Consider the following 27,317-nt stretch of genomic DNA (forward strand, 5'->3'; position numbering starts at 1 on the left):
ATGGGTATAAGGATCAATACATACGGAAAATATTTACCCTATCTTCTATATGGTAAGGATCAATTATCGATCAATTACAAATCAATCAATTATTAACCCTCAATCTTTGATATCTTCTCCATGATTTGGTCTTCTTTCCAACACTCCCCCTCAAGTTAAGCAAGAATGTCGGTCTCCATGATTTTGGTCTTCTTTGGTCTTCTTTCCATCCACAGCCTTAGTAAGAATGTCTGCCAACTGATCTTCGGATCTCACAAAAGGAAGTTCAACAATCTTTGTCCCTATGTTTTCCTTGATGAAATGTCGGTCTACTTCAACATGTTTTGTTCGATCATGTTGGACTGGATTCTCAGATATACTGATAGCTGCCTTGTTATCACAGAACAACTTACATGTTTTATACGAGAATAAACCCAATTCGGTCATTAACTTCTTGAGCCACAGGATCTCACTTAGCCCACTCTTAATTCCTCTGACCTCAGCCTCAACACTTGACAATGCAACCACCCTTTGTTTCTTTCTTCGCCACGTAACAAGATTACCTCCAACAAAGGTGAAATAACCAGCAGTTGATCTTCGATCATTTGGATTTCCAGCCCAGTCAGCATCAGTAAATTCATGTATCTCAATGTGTCCATGTTTTTCAAACAACAGACCATGTCCGAATGTGCCTTTCAAGTATCTTACAATCCTCAAAACTGCTTCCCAGTGGTCAGTTTGAGGTTTGTGCATGAATTGGCTGACTATACCGACTACATAGGCTATATCATATTTGGTATGAGAAAGATAGATTAGTTTTCCAACCAATAAATCCAGAATGTATTTCTTCTGATTAATGAATATCCCCTTCGGTGATCTTAGCACTTCAATTCCCAAAAAATACTTGACTAGACCAAGATCTTTCATCTCGAATTCGGCAAAGAGATTGTATTTTAACTAGCATATCTCCTCATCATCGTCTCCAGTGAGTATCATGTCATCTACATAGATAATGTGGCACGTAATCTTTTCCCCTTTTCTCTTCAAAAACAAGGTGTGGTCCGAATTACTCTGCTTATAGCCATATTTCTTCACGACTTCATTAAATCTTCCAAACCAAGCTCTAGGAGATTGCTTCAAGCCATAGAGTGTTTTTTTCAGCTTACATACTTCCCCTCTCTTGAATTCCTCAGAAGAACCAGGTGGAGCTTCCATGTAGATCGGTTTCGTCAGTTCCCCGTGTAGGAATGCATTGGTTACATCAAATTGAAGTAGGGTCCATTCTTTGTTTGCTGCAATAAAGAACAAAACTCTGATAGTGCTCATCTTCGCTACTGGCGAGAAAGTCTCTGCATAGTCCACTCCATACGTCTGGGTGTACCCTTTGGCTACCAATCTTGCCTTATATCTTTCAATAGACCCATCTGGATTTCGTTTGATGGTGAAGACCCACCTACATCCCACCATTCGTGCATTTTCAGGAGGTTGGCATTTTTCCCAAGTATTATTCTTCATGAGCGCTTTCATTTCTACCATCATTGCCTCCCTCCAGTGGGGAATATGCATTACTTCTTCTGCACTCTGAGGTAGTTATTCTTCTTCATACAGGGCTGTAGTAAAAGCTCTGGCCATTTCTGTCAAATTGGCCTTCGTAAGATTGGCTATAGAGTATCGACTCTTGGTCCCTATCTTCTCGGGACTATATCTCTTTGGGGGAATCCCACGAGTGCTTCGGGGGCAGAATATATCAGCCCATATCTCCATCAATTGCAGCATTCTCCTTGGCTGTATCAGGGTTAGTAGCAGAAACTACAGTGCTATAATCAAGACTGGGTTCTAAAGTTACCTCAAATATCACTATAGGAGTTTCTTCGGGCAATGACACCAGAGGAGATTCTACATCACACAAGTCTTGCTCGGCGATGACACTAGCTTGTTCTGTTGGTTCCGCCGTTGATCCACTTGGCAATGGCACTAACCAACTTACAAGTCGACTATCGTTACTCTCCCCCTGGCCTCTAAGTTGGGTAGGATAAAAGTACTCCTTTCGAGGAAATTGCAATTCATAGTGGTTATCATTTTCCGTGAGTTTGGATCACAATTCATAGGATAAAAGTACTCCTCTAAGTTGGATCATATACCCCTTCTAGATCATATACCCCTTCTAGTTTATCTCATATCCCAAAAAAACACATTTAATAGCACATGCAGAAAACTTGGTTCGTTCATGTTTGGGAACATGGACATAAACAGAACATCCAAAGATCGTAAGCGGAAGTGTGAGTACTTCGGGTAATTTGGTGAGGGAGGATAGGGTTTGGATGGGTGTTTTCATGTTGAGGATTTTTGTAGGGAGGCGATTGACTAAGTATATGGCGGTAGCTACAGCTTCTGGCCATAAAAACTTGGGAACATTTGAGTCAAAAAATAAGGCAAGAGTAATTTCCAAAATTATCCTATTTTTCCTTTCCGCTGCCCCATTTTGTTCGGGCGTGTATGGACAAGTAGTTTGGTGGACTAGCCCTTTTTTCCTTGAAAAAATTATTCATTTCCTTATTGACAAACTCTCTACCATTATCGGACCTCAGAACTTTAATCGTGGTTGAAAATTGAGCCTGGATAAATTTAAAGAACAAGACGATTTTTTCAAAAACCTCATATTTGTTTTTCAAAAAATAAGTCTAGATCATCCTAGTACAATCATCCACAAACATCAAAAAATATCTAAAACCATAGTCACCAATAATGGGCGCAGGACCCCACACATGAGCATGGACTAAAGAAAAAACATCTTTAACATGAGTCTCACTAGATTTAAAAGATTGTATGTGGCTCTTGGCCAAAACACAAGATTCAAATGTAATGTCTTTAAACTTAGAATTTGGGAAAAGTAATTTAAAATAACCAGGTGAAGGATGAACCATTCTACGGTGCCACAACCAAGCTTCTCGAGTAGCAGATCCGTGAGCAAGCATCGCGGTGCCACCTTGTTGAGCTATCTCGTCCACATAGTAGAGACCTTGACGCTCAGTGCCACGCCCAATTATCCCCCTCGTCCTGATATCCTGTAATAGACAGAGGTTCGGATGCATAAGTAGGGTGCAATTCAACTATTTGGTCACATGACTAATCGATATAAGTTTATGAGATAATTTTGGCATATAGAGACAATTGGACAGTTTCAGAGTTTGTGATATTTCAATAGTTCCACTACCAGCCACAGGAGTTGATTCCCCATCAGCTGTTTGTATCCAATTTTTTTTAGTCTCACCAAAGCAAGAAAAATCTCCCTTATCATAGGTCATAGTATCCGTTGTACCACAATCGAAAATCTACCCTCCCCCTTTGGTTTTACTTTGGGCCATACAAGCAATAAGAATTTTCTCTAAGGGAGCAAAACTATTGTGACTCACAAAGGTATTTTCAATTTTTTCGGGAGTCAATCTGCAATTATTAACACTTTTGGGGTTGGATCTCGGCATAGGGGGAATATGGGTACCAAACTGCATAAAATTCTTAGGGCGGGGTTTTTTTTGTAAATCACACAAAATTGGAGGATGTTTATGTAAAGTATAAAATGGATTAGGATTTTATGACCCTAAGGCCATCTACAACGTTGTCTCTTATCCATCCCTTAACCATCTCTTAAATTACTATTCATGGGCCCCACTGTACTTTTTTACTCCATCTCTTAACTAAGGGACGGAACCTGCAACCCTCCTTCTATTATTCGTCCCTTAACCATCTCTTAAATTACTATTCATTCAATTTCATTTTTTATTTTTATTTCCAACAAGTTCAATTAATAAAAAACACACTTCATTAAATAAAATAAAAATACAACTTAAAATCCTAAAAAAATAAATAATTAAATTCGTGGCAAAATAAATAAAAAAAGACATAATTTAAAATATTAGAAATTAAAATGCAAATTATTGACCATAAAAATTCCACGTACGGAAGAAAATCTTAATCAAACCAAATTTATAATAGATGCGTATGAGAAAAAGCAAACGTCATCGATCGCTGTTTGATGAAGTCCACGTCAGGTCATTCAACTCTATATATTTTGATTCCTTAAATTTATTTTCATTTTTTATTTTTATTTCCAACAAATTCAATTAATAAAAACACATTTCATTAAATAAAATAAAATTACAACATTACATTCTTAAAACAATAAAACAAAACATAATTAAAAATCCTAAAAAATGAAAAATACATAATTTAATTTCTACCGGCGATGATGTGCGCCTACCGGTTGCCAAAGTTTGCCCAAATGTGCTCAATTAGATCATCTTGGAGTTGGGTGTGGGCGGTAGAGTCACGTCTCCTTGCCCGAATAGACAACCCTTCTTGTATAGACGGATGCACTCCACTTCGAGGCGGACTACTTGCGGTTGAGCTTCCGGGGGCTTCAGGGTCGAACCAATTTCCCGCCTCGGGTCCTTCGTCTTGGACAATCATGTTGTGCAAGATTATGCACGTATACATGATGTCGACCATGCTCTCCATGAACCACGTACGAGCCGGGGCTTTGATAATGTGTAAGCGCGCTTGGAGAACCCCGAACGCCCACTCCACATCCTTCCGAGCAGCCTCCTGCTTCTGCGCAAAAAGAGTTTGCTTTGCGTTCACAGCCCTGGTGCACGTCTTCACGAAGGTTGTCCACTTTGGGTAGATGCCGTCGGCAAGATAGTACCCCATTTTATAGCGTCGGTTGTTAGCAGTGAAGTTGATGGCCAGCGCTTTACCATCCAAAACTTCGGCGAAGAGGTCGGATTGGTGGAGCACGTTTATGTCATTGTTCGAGCCGGGGACCCTGAAGTACGCATGCCAGATCCATAGCCGGTAGTCGGCAACGGCCTTGAGTATAACGGTGGGGTGGGTCCCTTTGTGGCCGCTCGTGTACGACCCCCTCCACGCCACCGGGCAATTCTTCCATTGCCAGTGCATGCAATTGACGCTGCCAAGCATCCCGGGGAATCCGTACACTTCTTCGTGAAGGCGGAGCAGAAACTGGCAATTTGTCGTGCTTGGCTTCCGGAGAAATTCGTTGGTGAAGTCTGCCCGGACGCCTTTACAGAATTGGATCAAGCACATTCTCCCAGTGCTTTCTCCAATGTGGAGGTATTCGTCGAACACATCCGCCGTTTGTCCAGTCGCAAGCTGACGGATTGCTGTAGTACATTTCTGCAGCGTCGTGTGGCTGGGACGGCCGACGGCGTCAAACTCTTGGAAGAACTCTTCCCGGGCCGCCAATGTATTTGCGATGTGGAGAAATAGCGGTCGCCGCATGTGGTAACGGCGACGGAAGTAGGTATCTCCCCATACCGGGTTATCGCAGAAGTAGCCGCGTACTAACCTTGCGGCGGCTTCCTCCCGGTTACGATGGATGTAAGTCCGGGAGCATCTTTGGGGCGGCGCGGCTTCCTCCGCCTCCCGGCGTCGATCTTCTTCAAGTGATTCTTCCATTATTCGACGCATTTGCTCAAATGGATCCATTAGATCGATTAACTTTGAGAGAAGAATAAAAGAGATGATTTGAGATGAAAATTGGAGTGGAAAGAGAGATGATTTGAGATGATTAGATGTGTGTTTGTGTGTGAAATGAGGATGAAATATGAGTATTTATAGAGTCAAAACAAATAAATTTAAAAAAAGGGAAAACGGTCGAAAACGGTAATATTACCGTTTTCAAATTTTAATTTTTTTTATTAAATTCGATTTTTTTAAAAAAAATGATTTATTGCGTCAGCGTGACGAAACCCACTCGCGGGCCGGCGAGTGGGCATCACGCATCGCCCCGGAGCGTGCCACGTCGCGCAAGCGCGTGGCGAGACAGCTCACGGGCTGTCTCGGTGTGACGGGGGTCTCGGCGGGATGGTGACGAGACAGGACGCCGCCACGCGTCCCGCGCCCGTCTCGTCACGGAGGGACGGGACTGGAACCTCCCGCGTATAGCGTTGCGGGTGGCGTAATCCAATACCTCCATTTCCTCCACTGATGTTCTCCCGTCTGAACTCGGCAAAAGCCGCTTCTCCCACTTCTCCCCCCTCTCGTCTACCACCGCCGCCGCCACAGTTGGTCTCCGTTCCTCGTTCGTGAGTGCTGGTAGCCTCAGGGTTGCCCACTCCGGATGGGGCAAACATCGTCGTTTCATCCTCGACCCCGATTACCATCTTGGCTTTTGATTTTTGATTTTCTTCCCACCAATCCGGGTACCCAATGCGTTGGAAGCAAGTTTCCCGAGTATGCTTGTTCATCCCACAGTGGGAACACCATAATTTTGACTTGTCTTGCTTGAAACTCCCCTGTCGGCGGTTGGAGGCAACGGGTCGATTTGGGATTCCGGTCTGTTGTGGGGTCGATTTGGTGGTCCAGCCTGCAATGGGGTCGATAGTCGCTGCCCTTTGGCTCCAAAGCCATACCCGACACTGCCCGATGATGTGTATTCTCCGTTGGTTGCGACGGGATGGTCAGGGCTTGCCGGCAGCATAATTTTGAACCGTAGGGCTTCCCTTCTAACCCATCCGTACGCGGACTCTGCTGAGGGCCATGGATCTTCCCTCAGAATTTCTCTCCGTATGCTTTCATACTTCGGGTTGAGTCCATGCATAAATTTGAACAGCCGGCGGTCCCCTTCGTGTTTCCGATACTGCACAACACCTTTGTCGCAGCAGGTAATCGGCTTTGCTTGGCATCGATCGATCTCTTTCCATGCGCCATGTAGTTGACGCCAATACGTTTCCAGCCCCTGTTCTCCTTGAACAATGTTTCCTACTTTCTCGTCCAGATCATAGGTTAAGTAGGGATCAGATACATTTTCGTAAGTTACGGTCAAGCTCTCCCATAAAGCTTGTGCCATTTGGTGATGTGCAAAATCTATGACAATATCGGTTTCAATATTGTGTATAATCCAGGAAAAAACAACCAAATCCATTTCTTCCCAATCGGGATATTATCTGCTGCCACGCTTTAACTTGGGAGTTTTTAACTATTGTCTTTACTCTAGGCAGAATTTTAACTAGCTAGCTTGATCAATGAAACTTTAACTACTGGGTCAAGTGAATTGCAGTTAACAGCAGAAAAGTAAATGTGAGAATGTAAACGAAAATAACTTTGATTAAACTAAAAACTGAGTACAGCGTGAAATTTAAACTAAGCTAACACTTCGGAAGCTAGAAAAGCTATAAAAACTGAGAAGAATCTCAGCTGGAAACTTAAGATAACGCTAACAGAAATGAGTATTCTGCAGCGCTCCCTTCGGTCACCCTTTTAAATAAGCTATCTAAGCTAAGCTAGAGAACTGAACTAAACTAAGCTAGAGAGCTGAACTACACTAGATAACTAAGCTAAGCTAAACTAGACGGAAAGTAAAGTCTCGGATCCCCTTCTTGTGGTGGCACATCATCTATTTATAAGCTCGATTCGACTCCCAGCTGGATAACGATCTTGACAGTGAATATTCGCTCATTCTGAGAGTGAGCGACTCATTGATTGCTACGTGCTGTTCTTCTAGAATGACGATGCTTTTTGGTAACAGATTCGTATAACAGCTTCGTCCTTGCGTTCTCATATTCCGGCACGTGTCCCCTTCTAGAACGTCGTCCTTGATAACAGAATGGTGCGCCATATCCAGCTCATTTTCTCACGTGTTCTTCTTCTAGAAGCCAGCGGTCCCCACCTAACTGCTTGATCGCTCCCCCGATTCTTGGCCCTTTTTCGCCTTTTGTACTTGCTTGATCAGTTCGACCTTGCTGCCTTGGTCAAGTAGCATTTCTGCACATTTTAACACTTGTTTTGCGCGATAAATCGATCAAGTAGTATACATTTTTCCCTTAAACCGATGCATGAAATGAGCCTTATCAAACCGATCACACTTAAAACATACTTGTCCTCAAGTATAAAGAAAAAGAAAAGAAAAAGATAATGCAAATTTCAGGCATGGTTTACTTATTTCACAAGTAAAAGAAAAAAAACGAAAAGAAAAAACAAGACCTCAAGATAAAAACACGTATTCACATATATATGGATTAGACCGAATAATTTTCCAACAATCATACCCGAGGTCGAGGTCAATCCATTTGTCAGTAGCTTGTGTTCCTTCTCTTTCGCCTTTGCTTGATCAAAGTGTCAGCTTGTCAAGATTGCTCAATTTAAAAACCACTGTTGGATTCACTCAGTCACTCATTTCTCACAGAGATGTTAGGATTGTTCACTCGGTGTTGCCATAAATTTAATACCTTGAATCGGACTGCACAAGATAGTTCCTTAAGGTCTTTGTTTTGGGTTGTAACGGGGCTCAAGGGTAGTAACGTATTAGGGTAGGGTCCTAGGGGTTCTAAGTTCAAATATAAAATTTTAAAGAAAAATCACATGAGTCGAAAAGCCAAAGATTTGACTAAACTCACTGGACCATAATTGAGATATTTATTTCTTCCTCTTCTTGATGCTCCTTCTAGATCAAATTTCGACCTTTAGCCATATAACTTTCGGCTTATTTGTTTATTTTTGATTTTCTGGGTCAGGTTACAACTATTTCCTGCATTTTCTTCTTCTCAAACCTTTTCATCATTTTTAATATGATCAACCCGATTGTCTAACTTAATCAACCCGGCTACCCTTTATTTCGATCATTCTATTGTTATCCCCTTTTGTTTCCCTTGACAAACCTTATCTCTTCGACCCTCTTTTCTCATGTGATATGAAACTTGTATTTGGTCTTAAAGCTTCAAAGAATGGGTAAGGACGTTTGGGCTCAAAGTGGTTAACTAAGGGGTGCCTTGATTAATGAGACGGGGTTGTGGAATCGAAAGAAGAAAACGGCTCAAAAGGCTAAGTCCTAGTGCCTTTAGTCCTTACTACTTGTGCAATTTTCATCTCAATATTAAAAGTCAGCCTCTCGTAAATTTTTCTTTTGTAAAAATAGTAGAAAGTGTTCTACTTTTGGCTTATAACTCACATATAGAGAGGCTTCACAGTTGGTTTAGAAATTGAGCGTTTCCATCATACTTGCGTCGTTCAAATTGATCAAGTTTTTGCAATCAAATTTTACATGTGAGCATATTGAATCCTTTTTCTAACTCTCCCAAAAAGTAATCAAGTCTTCCATTTATCCAATATCATGCATATTCCCTATCTTATTACTATCTGGAATTTGTTATTTTTGAAAAAACTTTAGCATGTATGATTCTACTGTAACTAACCCGTCCCCCCTCCCCACTGTATATGAACTCGTCCTCGAGGGACTGGATGCAGTGGGAAAAAAAAGGGTTAGGCACAGGCGACGGCACAACAAGGGAAACTTCTTACTCTTAGACCAGATACTGGGCTAAGTGTGAGACAGTGTTAGCAATCAACACATGCTAATATAGAAAAAACATAACACATAGGCAAAACAGACAATAACTTCCATAAACTTCTCACACTTAGTCCAGACACAGGACTAAGTGTGAGAACGGAGTCAAAAACACAATTTACACAAAGAAACAGGGTTAAGTGTGATACTACTGCCTTCTAGACTGTTGAATCATGGGAATGTTGCGCGCCTTCCTTATCGCCTCCATTACACAGGCCTTCCTTATTGCCTTTAAGGCTTCGCGTTTATCGGAGCTCCTCCTCCTTGGTATTTTTATTCTTTTTCTCCTTCGTGGGGAGAAGCATGCTGGCAGCGTTAGTAAGCCCCATACCTTGGTTGGTATGGTGGCCCATTTTAGGGGAAGGAATGATACTTTCTTCCCACTTCCTCTTGCTCCCTTCCTCTGCTCTCACCTGGTTGCTCTCCACAGTCTTGCTTGCTTCAATGACTGCTCCGGTCCCTTGGTTTTCTCCTCATCCGCTTGCTGCCTTGAACCATCAGCTTCAGGAAGCAGCTGGTTCATTGTCTGGTGGCGCGTCCTTCTCGGGATGGAGTCTTCCTCTATAGTCGAAGAAAGGTTAAATTCTGCCTCCTTTCGTCGTAGAAGGAAATCACTGGGAAGAGGCAGCCCTTCTGTTGGTGGTGGCGGAGCAGGGTCCTTAGACCGAGAAATTCTTAGGCGAGCTTTTAGGGCAGTGTAAATCTCCACGGGGTCAGCGCCGGCGGGAAAACTTCTGAGTACGGAGTCCACACGCCTTATGTCAGTCGGGTCCACATATTGGAGCGGGCCGATGAATCTAGGAGGCAATAATGGGGTTCTGGTGGTTGGTGGACTGGATGGTAACAAGGACCACTGATTATCACTATTGATGCCGGCTCCTGAAGAAAACGATGATGTATTGGATGTCTCGAGTTGATTGTCCTGCATTTCTTTCTGATTATGTTTGCTGGTGATTTGAATTTGGAGAGAATTAGATGAGGATAACACAAAGGTTCTGAAGGTAGTTGATGGAAAGTGAGATCCGGAAGACCCTTTTTTATATTGCAGCCCCGACTGTTGAGATTTCTGCCTGTTTGAGATCTCTGCGTTTGTTCAGATTTGTGCGACTCTTCACGTGCAGGCGCACCTTTTTAGAGTGCCAGGTGGCAAAGCTTCTCCGATACGCTTCCTTCCTCTCTGCAGGACGTCCTTTCATTTCAACAGTCGGCGCCGCCTGACACCTCTCAAATTACTGCGCACGTCTTATCATCACCTGTTCTTATCAACTCAATCACTGTACCACCAATTAAATTCAAATTGCACTGATTACGTGGACCATTAAATCCCAATGACAACTCACATAATTCCACTTGATCAGTTTCTTTCCTCCACGTCCGACTTTTGATTAACTAAGAAAAACTTAACACACTAAAAAAACCTATTTACACTAACAAGGATTTGACCGGGTTTCCTTGGAATGTCACTTGATCAAATTAAGAGATTTAGAATTTGTCGCTTGATCAAGCAGACTATCCATGAATACCCGATCACTCCTTCTACCTGTTTACTGGTGTGAGCTAGGCATTGGTAGTGAAATGTCGTTCACTACAAACGCCTCCATTCCGTTCCTACCGGGTAACTTGCTTTCCTCCAAATTGTCGGTCCTTCCTGCGAACTTTGCCCTTTTAGGTGCAAGTTGCTCTCAGCTTCTCTGTTTACTTTGATCAATCCTCCTTTCCTGGCAGATCCGTTGTCCCTCAGACTTCGACTTGATCAGATGCAGGTGCCCTTCAGGGAGTAACCATCTGATCAAATGCTTCCCACTCAAACTCCTGTAGAAGGAGTAACCATCTGATCAAATGTGGGTTTGATCTCGCCTCTATTTTTTCACATCCTTTCCTATCAACTACTTCCCACTCAAACTCTTGTAGAAGGAGTAACCATCTGATCAAATGCGGGTTTGATCTCCTCTTCGACGATAGGTATTTGATGGCCGCATGGTTTGTATACACCATCACTTTGGAACTAAGTAGGTGCTGTCTGAACTCCCCAAATGCAAAGACTACTGATAGCATTTCTTTTTCGGTACATCATAGTTCATTTGTGCCTGACCCAATGTTTTTGATGCGTAGAGGACAACATAACTTTTCCCATGGATTTTATGACTTAGTATTGCTCTCACCGCACAGTTACCTGTCTCACACATCACCTCAAAAGAGTGATTCCAGTCAGGGTCGCGTATTATAGAATAACTCATCAATCGATCTTTCAAAAATGGGAACGCGGCCTTGCAAACATCAGAAAATTTAAACTTTACGTCATCCTGGGGAAGCTTCGTCAGGATCTGGGCTCTCCCGGCGAAATCCTTGATGAGTCTTCCATGGGCCTCAGCGTGCCTTAACAAGGCTCTGATCTCCTCCTGGTTAATAGGGTACGGAAGTTTTGCCACATGTGTGTGCCTTGCCATGACTGTTCGAGGGTCCGACCAGTGTGAACTTCGCTTCTTGGACATCAGCTGTGGTTGATGTTGGAAGAGTAGTTCTTCCTGTTTCTGCAATCTTGGTTCGACTGGTTTGTGATCTGTCTGGCTGGACAGGTTCTTGAAAGCCATCGGCGATGCTGGTACGGAAAATAGTTGCCTTGTAAGCGAGGGATCCTTCTTCAGCATTCCTTTTAATGGGGCGGCTTGGTTAGGTGGTTTCTCGACCCTTCTTGGTTGAGTAATCTCTCTTGCCTCGGCTGGTTGTGACGGCTGGTAAAATTCCATAATTGCCCTTCTAATGGCTTGATCATCCATTGCTCCAGTCATTGCCATATCAAACCATTCTGCTGCCTCTCTCTTGAGCTGTTCACCTTTAGCGGAACCAGAGGGTGGCTCTTTGAAGGATTCCTTTTTCGAATACTTCTGTTTCTGAGGGCTGATAGCGTCTACTGTTTGTATGCTATCTCTGTCCTGTGGCATTCATGCAGCTTCATTAATGCCAACTGTAAGTCGCTCTCCTTTAAACTCTAGATTAATTGTCCCATAGCGGACGTCAATGACTGTGTTAGCGGTGGATAGGAAAGGTCTCCCCAAAAGGATTCCAATAGACTCCTCCGTTTCTGGTTCCGTCATTTTTATAACAAAGAAGTCGGCGGGATACATAAATCTGTTCACCTTGACGATTTCATCTTCCAGAACTCCCTCGGGGTAAATGCAAGACCCGTCTGCTAGATGTATTTCCATATTGGTTTTGACGAGCTTAGCATTCTCCAGTTTCTTGTATATAGAATATGGCATAATATTGATGGAAACCCCTAAGTCGCACATTGCGTACTCTATTTGAACGTTTCTGATGGAAATTGGGAACGTAAATACCCCTGGGTCAGTTCTCTTGGGGGGAGATCACCAGATTGGATCATACCGGTCACTTTTTATGCTTCGACCCTCCTCCTCTTTTCAGTACCTTGTTCACAAATGTTAGACTCTTCTTTCGCTGTGACTTGATCAAGGGCGCTGGATTCAAGGCTTTTATTAAGACTGGTCCTGGGTGATGGAAAACTTGCAGTCGAGCTCTGATAAACTTCTTCTTATTTCAGAGAGACTGTGTTGACATTCTCTCGCTCTGCCGGAGGTTGCACTGTAGCCGGAATCTTTCCTTCATTACCTCTCAGCTCGCCCAGTGACATGGCGACCTGAGATAACTGTTTCGTAAGCATTTCCAATGCAGCTCTCTGTTCTCTCTGGGCTTCCTGTATTTCTCGCACAGCATCATGGGGCTGGTGTGGGATCATCATATCCCCTGGACCTTCATTTTGCTGCATGTTATTTCTCTAATTAAATCGGCCTCCCCCATGGCCTTGCTAGTAGAAACCGGAGGGTCCATACTGTCCTGGTTGGTCTTGGGAAAGATGATTTTGTTGGTTTCCTTGGAAATACTGTGGGTTCCCTTGATTTTGCTGGTTTCCTCTGTGGTACTGCGGAACATAACTCACCATTCGATTACTTGGTTGCCTTCCCTGGTTGCTATACTGAGGGGCTTAGTGTTGGTATCCACATTCTCCTTCCTGTTGTCGGCTTGACCAGCTACGTTGTCATCCACTTGACCAGTTCCCTTGAGGTCTACTTGACCAACCTGTCTGACCTCCATGCATTCTATTCCCTCCAGTGTTTGGTCTATCCAGGATTCGAGCTGGCCAGTTGGACTGCCCGTTAGGGGGCTGTACCTGTTGCGTCGCAGTTAGTTGTGGTTGGCTTTGATTCTGATCAGTCCATCTGAAGTTTGGGTGGTCCCTCCACGGAGCATCTCTCTGCTTCCCCTGGATCCAGTTGCCTTTTGTGTTCCAGTGGCCTATGGCGTTTACTTGCTCTACCTCAGGGGGAAACTCGCAGTAATAGTAGTGATGCTCTTCTGGCGGTGGCTGCTGCGGCACATACTGTGTCTCCTTCGGTGCAGGCGGTGGCGGCGGTCTCGTTTTTTCTACTGCTTCCAGCAGTTTCTTCTCCATCTGCTCGAATCGAGCCTCCAGCTTTTCATCGTTGCGCGCCTCTGCTGCGTGCACTGCTCATCTCCTGTACTGCCCTCGAGATGTTTCGTACGACCGCTTAGTCTCAATCAGCCTCTCCAAAATATTCTTAGCTTGGCTAAAAATGGTTTTTGAGAAATCCCCCTGTGCTGCAAGGTTGAGGTCGTTCTTGCTCTCCACAGTGAGTCCGCCATAGAAGATCGAGTAGATCTCTTTCTCTCCCAGCTTGTGGTTAGGGCATGCTTGAAGCAGCCCTTGGAACCTATCCCAGTACTGGCCGAGGGGCTCATCATACTCCTGTCTGGCTTCTGTAATTTCCCTTTTCAAGGCACTTGTTTTCGATGCTGGAAAGAAACGATCGAGGAATATCATGCGGAATTCGGCCCAAGTCCTGATGGATCCTTCTGGCGGCCTAGACAGCCAGACACTCGCGTCCCCCTTCAAAACAAATGGAATAGCCTTAAGCCTATAATCTTCGGATGTGGATCCAGCTGGCACGGGCTGAATATCACAGTATCGGCAGAATTCCTCCAGAAAAGCATACGGACACTCCTTCGAAAGGCCCTAGAAGTGGGACAAAACGGCCAGTACTCCTGATTTCATTGCGATGGTCCGCATCCCAGGAGTAGCGGTGATGGCATGTGTGGGCTCTCTCTCATCATGAGCGTGTAGAGAGCCGATTCCAGAGTCGTCAGGGACAAGGGCCATTTTTACTTCTGCTTGTTCAGGTGGTGGTGGGTTTGTGTTCTGCTCGGTGGCTGCTGCTACTTGTGCGGCTCTGTAACGAGTGGTGACAACGCCGGCTTCCTGGACTCTCCAATGAGCGTTAGTCTCTCTGTATAGAAAGGGGTGATTCTAGTGTCCACCGCGTTGGTGCCTTCTCATCAACAGTGAAAAAAAAATGTGAAAACAAGGAAATAAGACTATATACACCTACGCACTACGCACAAACATAAAGTAACATCATGCTTCCCCGGCAACGGCGCCATTTTGGCGGGACTTGGAAAGAGGCGAAAACGCGATTAGAATGCGGATCAAGTTATATGGAATGATAACCGAACCGGTCGGATCAGTTAGCAAATTGTCGTTGCCACTTAATCACTGCAGTCTTGTTTTGCTCTTTCTTCCTTGCCAAAGTAATTTATAAACTCCCAATTTTGCACAACTTTAACAGTAAAGCCGCAAGTTCGGGGTCGATCCCACAAAGAAGTTGGTGTGTCGAGTGTGTGAGTAGTGAACAGGGGGGTTGGCTGCTGCCACGCTTTAACTTGGGATTTTTTAACTATTGTCTTTACTCTAGGCAGAATTTTAACTAGATAGCTTGATCAATGGAACTTTAACTACTGGGTCAAGTGAATTGCAGTTAACAGCAGAAAAGTAAATGCGAGAAGGTAAACGAAAATAACTTTGATTAAACTAAAACTTAGTACAGCGTGAAATTTAAACTAAGCTAACACTTCGAAAGCTAAGAAAGTGGTAAAAACTGAGAAGAATCTCAGCGGGAAACTTAAGATAACACTAACAGAAATGAGTATTCTGCAGCGCTCCCTTCGGTCACCCTTTTAACTAAGCTATCTAAGCTAAGCTAGAGAACTGAACTAAACTAAGCTAGAGAGCTGAACTACGCTAGATAACTAAGCTAAGCTAAACTAGACGGAAAGTAAAGTCTCGGATCCCCTTCTTGTGGTGGCACATCATCTATTTATAAGCTCGATTCGACTCCCAGCTGGATAACGATCTTGACAGGGAATATTCGCTCATTCTGAGAGTGAGCGACTCATTGATTGCTACGTGCTGTTCTTCTAGAATGACAATGCTTTTTGGTAACAGATTCGTATAACAGCTTCGTCCTTGCGTTCTCATATTTCGGCACGTGTCCCCTTCTAGAACGTCGTCCTTGATAACAGAATGGTGCGTCATATCCAGCTCATTTCCAAGAACAAACAGGTAAAAAGATTTAGTAATTTGTTTCCTTTCTTAAAAAAAAGGATTTGAATATTCATCCTTCTATAAAAAATTTCACATATCTTTATTACTCCACTATCTTTAACAAATATTTGTATTTACCTTCAGGCCTATAAACGTTCAATTAATGGTATTTTCCATGCAATATGCTGCTTAAATGTTTATTTCAATTTATATTTATAACTATATAAAAGCCGAGTTTTTAGCTAATTTTTTAATATGTATACGTTTTGGGCTGGAATGTGAATATTTATGAGTTTTAAGCTAAATTTTGAATTTTTATGAATATTGTATTGGATTGTGAATATTAAGTTTTGGACAGGATTTCCAACAAATTTAAATAGTGTAGTAACTGCCATGAATATTTATTTGTAATAATTGCCATTGAATCTTTAGACTTTAAACTCATTTTGTTCATTTTTAATTGGCAACAAATTTAGATATATTTTTTAATAAATCATTACAATATAAAAGGAATGTTTTGAGGATATATATATAAGGAACATTTTGAGGATGTAATTTAGGAACAAAGTCAAGGTCATTAATAAACTCATATCTAAAAAATGATGAAGAGGTCGTGCATTTCTTTTCAAATAGTTTGATAGTTTAAAAAACACGTGATGCAGCAAAAAAAATATAATAAGAAATCTCATTTTAAAAAAATCAATTATTTACCGCAATTACAAAAACAATTTTAATTATATATGTCTCAACGTTTTATAAAACTACTATGTTAATTATATAATAATTAATAATCAATTAAAAGCATGGAATTAATATGAATATACCTTTAATTTCTCTAAATGTTTTTACATAAATTATAAATTAATTATTATTGATTAACTAAATAAATATATTTAATGTATAATAACAACTGAAAGGTTTTAGAATTTGTTGTTTACTTTAATTTTTATCTATAAATACATGTTTATTTCATTGTGGAAATATCTATTTGCATACAATAATAAATTTCATTACCGCTTTCTCAAATGATTCAACACCAGTGCCCTACGATAAGGGTTGTCCTGTAATGGTAAATGGAGACGGAGGCGTTGGAAATATAATCCTATAAAAGAGAGTGAAAGCCGAAGAGCCAAAGATGTGAGTCAGAGGTTATGGAGAGATGGTGAAAAAGACAAATAACATTTTTAAACATATTAACATTTTTAAACATATTTTGAGCATTTTCTAATTCATTGATGTTAGTTCATATTTTAAACTTTATTAAAGTCAGATTTTTTTTGTTCGTTTTATTTTATTTTTTTGTCTTAGTCTATAGCAGTTCTTTTTTTCATAAAAAATCATATAAATTGACTATTTATAATATTTTGAAGCTACAAGTTTACATATTCGTCGCCAACTTCGTCACTTCCATAATTTTTACGTAAAAAAAAACACCCAAAGTTAATGAAATGACCAAAGGAAACAAAGAAATCGAAAAGCATAAAAATTTCACATTGTTATGTATAAATAATCAATTTGGATATTAAGAAGGGAAATAAGATTGTGGCAGAGTCGTAGATTGAGATTTGGCGGGCTGCGAAAATGCGGTTTTTTTTTTAGTTATATGGAAGAGATAACTGAACCGGATGGATCAGTTAGCAAATGTCGTTGCCACTTGATCAAGTTGATCTCGCTATCGCACGCCACCAATGTAATTTATAAACTTCCAATTTTGCACTACTTTAACAGTAAAGCGGAAAGTTCGGGGTCGATCCCACAGAGAAGCTAGTGTATCAAGTATGTGAGTAGTGAACAGGGGGTTAGCTGCTGCCACGCTTTACTTTTGGGAGTTTTTAACTACAGATTTTAACTTAGACAGAAAAGTAACTAACTACTTGCTCAAGGGAACTTTAACTACTGGGTCAAGTAAATCTCAGACTGGAATGAAAATTAACTACTCAGAACAGTAAACACGATGATGAAAACGAAAGCAACTTTGATTAAAACTAAAACTCAGAACAGTACAGCGTGAAATTTAAACTAAGCTAACACTTCGGAACTACGAAAGCAAGTAAACCGAGGAGATCCTCGGCGGGAAACTTAAGAATACGCCGACAGATATCAAGTATTCTGCAGCGCTCCTTCAATCGCCCTTTCTAACTAAGCATTACTTTATCTAAGCTATCTAGGGAACTGAACTAGAAAGCTAAACTAAACTAAACTAAAGACGGAAAGTAAAGGATCCCGCTCCTTTTTTTTTAATGTGGTGGCACATCCTCTATTTATAGGCTCGGCACGACCTCTAGTTGGATAACGATCTTGGCAGGGAATATTCGCTCATGCTAAGAGTGAGCGACTCATTGATTGCTACGTGCTCTCCTTCTAGAATGACGATGCTTTTCTGTAACAGATTCGTGACTCAGCTTCGTCCTTGCGTCTTATATATCAGCACGTGTCCCATTCTAGAACGTTGTCCTTGATAACAGAATGATGCGCACCACCAGCTCATAGCCTCATGTGTCCTTCTTCTGGAAGCCAGTGGTCCCCTCCTTGACTGCTTGATTACTCCCCTTGATCAACTCCCCCGATATTTGGCTTTTTCGCCTATTGTACTCGCTTGATCAGTTTGGCCTTGTTGCCTTGGTCAAGCGGCATTCCTTCATATTTAACACTTGCTTTGCGCGATAAACTGATCAAGTAGCGTACATTTTACCCCTAAACCGATGCATGAAATGAGCCTTATCAAGATTTGTGCTTTACTATATCTTTTTATTTATTTTGTTATTCTTATTATTGTACTATTATGGTTGTTTACGGATACTAAGTTTTTTCATATTACAAATTATTATTTATTATTCTAATGATTGTATATGTGTTTTTTATTTATTTTATAGTTCATAATTTTATCTTTCTAAGGTGATAGCATTGTCCTCATTATATTTTGTAGTTATATATTTAATATTTTATATTGACTTAACATTAATAGTATTTTAGTATCAAAGTGTGTATATTATTAAGGACGATATGTTTCTTTGTTGTAGAGACCTAATGAATATTATAATTAAGAAATATCTTCACGTTGGTTCAATTGAACACTTATTAATTTTATATTTATAATTTTTTAACATTTTTACTATATATATATTTTATTTTATGTAATAATGTTATTTTTATTTTATTTGATTTATTCACAATATTAAATTAATAGAATTTTGAGTCGCGCTACGCGGGGATAACACTAGTTAATGTAACATTCGACATTAGTTTTTTTTATTGATTTGTCACTTTATACCTAACAAACACACCTTTACGAATTTAACTTAATGTTTTAAAAAAAAATGCTTGTCTTGATTAGTGTTGTTAGATCTAATTTATACTGAGTTGCCGAAATTAAAAAGTATAGATCATAATAATAATATTGGATAATGGATTGTAGTACCATAATATTTTAGTTCATCTAGTAATATACACGGATATGACATTTATATTAAAAATGTACTGATTAAATAAATCAAATATGAAAGGTATTAATTATTTGAGCAACAATGTCTAAAGTCCAGATTTTATAAACCACATTTGGAGGTGATTATCTTAGTCAAAAAACAGCATTTCGCAATTAGTTAAAATTCTAGTATATTATAAAAATGCTGGACCTGCTCATTTGATTGTATTGAATACACTCTTTACATCTAATTATATTAAGGGAAATGCTACGTGGCCACATTATGACTGGCCATAAAATGTCATTTCAGTAAAATTTAGATGTTAGGGCATCCACAATGGGGTACCCCCAAGACGCGCCCTATGGCGAGCCACGTCAGCAGTTTTATCCTCCTACCCCCCCACCTGCAATGGGCGTCCTTAGGCGCGCCCTAGGCATTTTATTTTATTTGAATATTTAAATAACAAAAAATTGGGAAAAAACTTCATTTCATATATAAAAATTAATACATTACAATACAAATTAAAAAAATACGCAAACTCAACGACGGCGGTTACGGGCCCACACTTCTTCAATCATGTCGTTCATGAGTTGTGCATGGTCTTGTTGGTTGTGCATTGAGGCCTGTCTAGCTAGAACCTCGTCGAAGCCCGACGGCAATCCTCTAGCGGGGGGCTCGGTCGCCGTGCTGGACGAGCTAGATGCACCGTCATCATCGTTCCACTCGGTGATGCTCCCACCTTCATGCTCGACTATCATGTTGTGCATGATAATGCAAGCATACATGACGTCGGCGATGATTTCCTTTAACCAAAGACGAGCCGGCCCTCTCACAACGGCCCACCGTGATCGGAGCACACCAAATGCCTGCTCGACATCCTTCTGCGCCGACTCCTGCTTTTGCGCAAACAAAACCCTCTTCTCACCCATTGGGCAGTTGATCGTCTTCAGAAAAACAGGTCACCGTGGGTATATGTCATCGGCCAAGTAGTACCCCATGTGGTATCAACGCCAGTTGGCAGTGTACTCGATGGTCGGGCCGTTGTCGTTGCATTGCTCGGCGAAGAGGGTGGAGGAGTTGAGGACGTTGACGTCGTTGTTGGACCCGGCTACGGCGAAGTACGCATGCCAGATCCAGAGCTGATGGTCAGCGACGGCTTCGAGGATCAAAGTCGGGTGGCTGCCCTTGTATCCACTAGTGAATTGGCCTCTCCACGCCGTCGGACAATTCTTCCACTCTCAGTGCATACAGTCGATGCTCCCTAGCATCCCAAGAAAGCCGTGCGCCGTCTCGTGCATCTTCATCAGGCCCAGGCAATCAGCGGCAGCCGGCTTGCGCAAATATGTGTCGCCGTAGGCCTCCACAACTCCCCTACAAAATCTCTTCAAGGACTCCCGGCCTGTTGTCTCCTCGACTTGGAGGTACTCGTCGAAAATGTCCGTCGTGGTGCGGTATGTCAACTGACGGAGTGCAGCCGTGCACTTTTGCAACGGTTTAAAACCGGGTCTGCCGATGTCGTCTTCCCGATACGTGAAGTATTCATCACGTGACGACAACGTCCGGACAATGCTGAGAAATAGGTAACGCGCCATTCTAAACCGCCGGTGGAAAACAGTTGGTCCCCACCGTGTTTGATCGGCAAAATAGTCTTCAACCAGACGTTGGTGAGCTGCCGCGTGGTCGCGTCGGACAGACGTCCGATGTCGAATAGGCCTGCGGATCTGCTCTGCCCCCGCCGCCGCCTCCTCGCGCTGCAGTTCGAGTAAGCATTCCGCCATGGCCTCTTCAACGGCTGCATCTAAAGCTGCCGAGGTCTCCGAGTGCGAACTACCCGACTCCGAGGAGCTAGAACTAGTGGTGTCATCGTCGTGGTTCATTTTGGTATGTGAGATAGGTAGAAATGTGAGAGAGGCGAGATGTTCGTATGAACAAATGAATGAGAAACGAGGTTTAAATAGAAAAAAAATAAAAAACGCATGGCATCGTCCGCGACCATTGTCCGCCGATCCCGCAATGGGGCGCCCGATGGCGCGGACGATAGGCCATCATCCGCGCTTCAACCGCGGACGATGCATTGGGCGTGGACGTAGGGCGCGGACGATGGCGGGTACCCACAATGGGCAGACGATGGCACCCGCGGACGATGGCACGCATCGGGCGTGCCATCGGGCGTCCCATTGTGGATGCCCTTATAGCTCAAATAGGTCATTTAATGCTCCAATACCTTTACACTATTATCCTTTCTATGTAATTGTTTTCCAATTTCATTTCCTTAATCCGATATTTACATTTCTTTTTTAATTTATTTATTTTTTAATTTTCTATTTTCAGCAATTTATTTTTAAACAATTTTTTAGTCTAAGATTAAGTTTTTATCTTTCCCTAAATGTTTTCTATTAATCATATTAAATTGAAATCAATAATAACTAAGTTGTATGGTGCATTATAATGTAATTTTAAAAATAAACATACTAATTATTTTTTATATACTATGATATAGTTTGTTTACATAATTATCTTTTTCTCTTTATTTTGAATGTTAGGTTCTAACATAAATGTTAGTATTTTATAAATAATAAAATATTAAAATAGAAAAAAAAAATTAAAACATGAAAATTCCCATCCCCAGTAAGTTTCTGCCATGTCCCACTATCTTTAAAAAAATAAAAATAATTCCTCCGGTGCATTATATTAATTTGACTTACCTATTTACTAAGTAAAATTAGTGTGGAAAAGTTATTTGACTCATCTGAAATTCTCTCCCGCATACACTCATTAACAAAAGCTATACCATCCTGGGTGAGCAAAAAAACCGAAAACCGATTATCCAAACCGAAAATTTGAAATTCGGTTCAGTTTTTTCAGTTTTTCGTTTCGGTTCGGTTTTAAAATTTTAAAAATTTCAGTTTTTCGGTTCGGTTTGGTTCGGAGGAAAAAAATAACCGAAAAACCGAATTTTATTTATATATATATATATATAGGGGAGCGTTATTCTCCTATTCATCCCTTAGATCCTTTATTCTTCTTAATATGGGCCATTAGATCTCATTCATCAACTGTCCAGATGATCTGCATTATTACATTATAATGATGCATTATTAGTCGGTGTGCATTATTTAACTGAAAATCTGCATTATTACACAATAATGGTGCATTATTAGTCAGTGTGCATTATTCAACTGAAAATCTGCATTATTAAATGACACGTGGCACCAATCTAACCGTCGGATGATAAAATCATAGGACTGAGATTAAAAAGAACAAAGATCAAAATATACAAAAAGTCTAACTCTAATTTCTCTCCTTTAGCTTTCCGCCTCCTTTCCAGAACCTCTCCAAAATTTGAAATCTAGATTCTCCATCTCTTCTCCACCTCTTCTCCCATCTCTTCTCCACCTCGTCACCTTGCCTCCATCTATTCTCTACCCCGTCGCCTCCATCTCTTCTCCACCTCGTCGCCTCCATCCTCCAGCCGTGCTCCAGAGTCTAGCCCGTCGCCTCCGGTCTCCATGTCGGCGCCCCTCCACCCACGTCTTCAACTTCACGCCCTCACCGGTAACATCCGCCATCCGGCCATCCACGCAGGCGACGCGACTCCAGATCTGGCATCTAACCCTAGATGCTAAATCTCTCCGGCTCTAGCTTAGCAGAATGCTATGTAAATGAAATATATTATGGAAATTTAAGAATTTATTATCGAAATTGTACTCATTTTGTTGAAATTGTGGTAAATTATTGTTGATGAGTTTACTATTTACCCATTTTGATTAGATTAGTTAATAATGAAATTTAAATTTTTTGTATTTCAGATTTTGGTTGTTCTTGGTGGATGATAATCAGTATTTCTAATTTTTTTGGTTTTAGCTTTTTTAGGTTTTTAAAAATCTTATAGAATTTTGGTTTTTTCGGTTTTATTCGGTTTTTGTATTTCGGTTTTTCGGATTTCGGTTTTTCAGTTTTCGATTTCAGTTCGGTTTTAATTTTCAATAAAATTCAGCTTTTCGGTTCAATTCGGTTTTGGTAAAAACCGAACCGAAACCTACCAAAATCGAACCGAAATCCGAATACTCACCCTAGATCCTATTATCCTACCCATCTTCCTCCCTGACTGACTGAGTCATGACCACCTCACTCTCTCTTCCTCTCTTGAATTTTCCTTTTTCCATTTCCAGCTCACTCGCCAACACACCCCCAAAAAAATGAAAAAATTAAAAAATAAAACACAGATCTTCGAATTCTCGCCTGCAGTTGCAAATGCTGCTTCTTCTTCAGCCAGTAAGCTCCAATTCTCTCTCTCTGCAGCATTCCTCTGCTACGGTTTGAAGTTTGGAAGAAAAAGATCAGATTTTTACTCCCAAGCTCAGCATTTGTCTTCTGGCTGAAGATTCTAGTATTTCTCGGCATGCTTCGAGGTAGTCTTGCAAAACCCTTCTCACAAACAAATTTGGTTAGTTGTAGGCAAGGATGTTTAGTGGCAGTCTGGCAGATCTGACTCAGACATATTTGTACTTTTCTCAGAGGTTGCAATGTTAGTTTTATTTTGCTTAAATAATTACTGAATTGGTCCATCTTTTTTGCTGCAATTCACAATCTTAGAATTACTGTATTGTGAAGAAGATAGATTGGAACTGCATTGTTTCACAATTGACCAAAAAATGCCTTTTTTTCTTTTAGTCTGTGATTCTCTTTAAGAATGTTCTATAGGATTCTGTCTTCATACTTATTCCCTTTTGTTGTGTGTGTTTGTGTGATTAAAACTTGCCATCAGAAATCTCTTTTTCTCTACAGAAACTATATGTATCTTTTTTGTGTTATGGTGCTTTGATTAAAGATCTGGGATGTGCAAATGTGGGAGTTGGATTTTGTTGTTTTAGATTGTAAGATTTACTCTTCATGTAAAAATATGGTTGATGATTAAATTTTTATCTTTTCCTTTTTTTGGGGCACTAGCAGCAGTTACTAATCCACTTTCTTCCTTAAATAAGCTTGTTTTTCTTTTGGTGCTTGTTTCCTTTCCAGCTCTCCAGCAACTTCTTTTGTTGAGATGTGTTTTCAACAGCATGCTTTGCCTTTGATGTGTGGAGCGTGGTGGATATGTCAAATTCTAGCACCTAATCTTCTTTGAGCTTATTTGGTAACAATGAGGAATTCGAAACTTTCTAGTTTGTTAACATTCATGTGTGCTTGTGAGTTTGGACTCTCAAAGACAGCCTCTTCCTTTTTCTCAGCTGCGATAAAGTAATAATGTCTCAAGTTGAAACTTGAAAGTTCTGCATCATATGAGATGCTGCCCTTTGTGGAAAAGTTGTGAATATCATTGTGGAAACTCTAATGTCCTTGAACCTCTGTGTTTATAACTGATAACCATGAAATGCTCTTCGATACTAGTGCACTGCCTTTTGTGTAGAAATGGTTTGCCTTGTGTTCTTTTACTTTCTTGATTCCTCGGGGAGCTGCTTTTCAATTATAGCTTGGATTGACTGCAGATTTCGTTGCTTTCGTCTTCGCTTACGTTAACATGGATACTCACAAACTGATCTTGCTTTTCCTTCAGGAAAAATTTGTTGCTCGGACTGCTTGAACGCTTGGGGGAGTTTTCTAATGAAGTGCTGCTCTTCCCATGTAACATTATGCCCTCTCTTGATCATTGTGGCTCTTTTTCCCCTGGCATGGGGTGACTTGAGCTCAGACAGTCGAGCCCTTCTGGCATTCTCGACAGCCATACCTCATGGCCGGAAGCTCAACTGGAATGCTGGTTCCCCTGTCTGCACGTCGTGGACAGGAGTCAATTGCAGCACAGATGGCAATTCTGTGGTTGGTCTACGCCTTCCAGGTATCGGACTTACTGGTCCGATTCCCTCGGACACTATTGGGAAATTAAACAACTTGAGGGTTCTAAGCTTTCGTTCCAATAGCCTTAGTGGTAGCCTTCCTTCTGATGTCCTTTATCTCCCTTCTCTTCGCTACGTCTTCCTCCAGAACAACAACTTCTCCGGCGAAATACCATCGTCGCTCCCTCCTCAGCTTGCGGTTTTGGATCTCTCATTCAATTATTTGACCGGAGGCATTCCACACACGTTTGAGAACCTGACACATCTTACAGCATTGAGCCTTCAAAACAATTCACTCTTTGGATCCATTCCTGACCTCGACCTTCCACATCTCAAGCGTCTCAACCTAAGCTACAACCAATTCAAAGGCAGCATTCCGCCTTCGTTGGATAAGTTTCCGAAATCTTCGTTCATTGGAAACTCTCTATGTGGACCACCTCTCAATCCTTGCTTCCTTAATTCCCCACCTCCCACTAGCCCCACTGCTTCATCTCCGCCTATGGGGAGACAAACGCCCACAAAGAAACTCTCGTTGGGAGCTATAATTGCTATTGCAGTGGGAGGTGCATTACTGCTATTTCTTGCTGCTCTGATTTTATTCCTGTGCTGCTGTAAGAGGAGACAGAATGAAGATGGTGCTTCTCCCAAGATCAAGTCTTCGGGTGTCGGGAGACCTGAGAAACCAAGTGAAGAGTTTGGCAGCGGGGTGCAACAACCAGAGAAAAACAAGCTAGTTTTCTTTGAAGGGTGCTCATATAACTTTGATCTCGAGGATTTGTTGAGGGCCTCGGCTGAAGTACTGGGGAAGGGTAGTTTTGGGACTGCGTACAAGGCAGTGCTGGAGGAGTCAACCACAGTTGTTGTGAAGAGACTAAAAGAGGTCATCGTGGGGAAGAAAGACTTCGAACAGCAAATGGAATTAGTCGGGAGAGTCGGACAGCACCCGAATATCGCCCCTTTACGTGCTTACTATTACTCTAAGGATGAAAAGCTCTTGGTCTATGACTACTATCCTAATAGTAGCTTGGCAAGTCTACTACATGGTACTCTCTCTCTCTCTCTCTCTCTCTCTCTCTAAATATAGAGTTCAATGTAAGAGTTCTCACGGTTATATACATATACGATATAGTTATTGTTTAGTCACACCATTTTCTCATAGTCTTTTTATGCTATTCCTATTAAAACAGGAAACAAGGCTTCTGGGAGAGCTCCACTGGATTGGGATTCGAGAGTGAAGATAACCCTCGGTGCTGCGAGAGGGATCGCACACTCGCATGCTGTTGGAGGCGCGAAATTCACTCATGGAAACATCAAGTCCTCAAATGTCCTCCTGAACCATGATCTTGATGGTTGTGTGTCTGATTTCGGCCTCGCCCCTCTCATGAACTACCCGGCTACTGCATCGCGGCAGGCGGGGTACCGGGCTCCAGAGATCATCGAGACACGCAAGTACACTCATAAAGCGGATGTGTACAGCTTCGGAGTGGTCCTACTCGAGATGTTGACAGGGAAGCAGCCGATCCAGTCCTCCACGCGGGACGACATTGCCGATCTCCCCCGGTGGGTCCAGTCGGTCGTCCGGGAGGAGTGGACGGCAGAGGTCTTTGACTTCGAGCTCATGAGATTTCAGAACATCGAGGAAGAGATGGTACAGATGCTGCAGATCGCCATGGCTTGCGTCGCGAAGGTGCCGGACTTGCGCCCCACGATGCCTGAGGTCGTTAGGATGATCGAGGAGCTCCGGCAGTCGGACTCCGAGAACCGGCCGTCTTCTGATGAAAATAAGTCTAATGTGCAGACCCCGTGATTCTTCCCATTCTTGTGAATTTGTCTCAGGTCATTTGAACTTGGTAGTTTTCTAGTTTAATTTATGTTTCATTTAACAACTCGTTAAGATTTGTCTGTCTCTTTGTACAACCCTTCAACTTCAACAGGTAGACTACATTACAAATTGATTCCAAATTATATCAACTCCCATTTCGTATTTATATTGTTACGCATGATTTTTTTATTGTCCCAAGTGGTGAGATTTTCCATGGTACACCTTATGAAATAGAATATCCATGGTACACTTTAGGAGATTTTCCATTACTCTAAGAGTGAACGGCACAAAAGGTCCTTAATTTTTCACCCTATAACAGCAGAGACCCCTAACATTTAAAAATCTCATCACAGGTATCTAACAAAATATATAATCACAAACCTTGTATTTTTTACCATTTTTCGGACGAAAATGCCCAAATGGGCTGAAGGGCAGTTTAGTCTTTTTACCTACCAAACCTGCACCCTATGCTGCACATCTAGTCTGC

The 27,317-nt window shown here is 41.7% G+C and overlaps 1 protein-coding gene across 3 annotated transcripts; it reads left to right on the forward strand.

Moving 5' to 3' along the window:
* Nucleotides 1-22,449: 22,449 nt before the first annotated feature.
* LOC121748630 (probable inactive receptor kinase At5g58300) lies at nucleotides 22,450-26,996 on the forward strand. Of its 3 annotated transcripts, none has more exons than XM_042143103.1 (4): nucleotides 22,450-23,589; nucleotides 24,197-24,311; nucleotides 24,732-26,051; nucleotides 26,196-26,996. In XM_042143103.1, the coding sequence occupies exons 3-4, from the start codon at nucleotides 24,779-24,781 to the stop codon at nucleotides 26,813-26,815; spliced, it is 1,893 nt and encodes a 630-aa protein (XP_041999037.1). In that variant the 5' UTR covers nucleotides 22,450-23,589; nucleotides 24,197-24,311; nucleotides 24,732-24,778; the 3' UTR covers nucleotides 26,816-26,996. The 3 variants fall into 3 exon arrangements, with proteins under 3 accessions (XP_041999037.1, XP_041999036.1, XP_041999035.1); XM_042143102.1 differs by lacking the exon at nucleotides 24,197-24,311 and having other exon boundaries at nucleotides 22,450-22,835; nucleotides 23,480-23,589; XM_042143101.1 differs by lacking the exon at nucleotides 24,197-24,311.
* The last annotated feature ends 321 nt before the right edge of the window (nucleotides 26,997-27,317 follow it).

Source organism: Salvia splendens, chromosome 9 (assembly GCF_004379255.2).
Source record: "Salvia splendens isolate huo1 chromosome 9, SspV2, whole genome shotgun sequence".
In the NCBI taxonomy this organism is placed as follows: Eukaryota; Viridiplantae; Streptophyta; class Magnoliopsida; order Lamiales; family Lamiaceae; genus Salvia; species Salvia splendens.

Coding starts and splice junctions, on each gene's coding strand:
- LOC121748630 (XM_042143101.1), top strand. Junction 26,052..26,195: donor CTTGGCAAGTCTACTACATG/GTACTCTCTCTC, acceptor CTATTAAAACAG/GAAACAAGGCTTCTGGGAGA.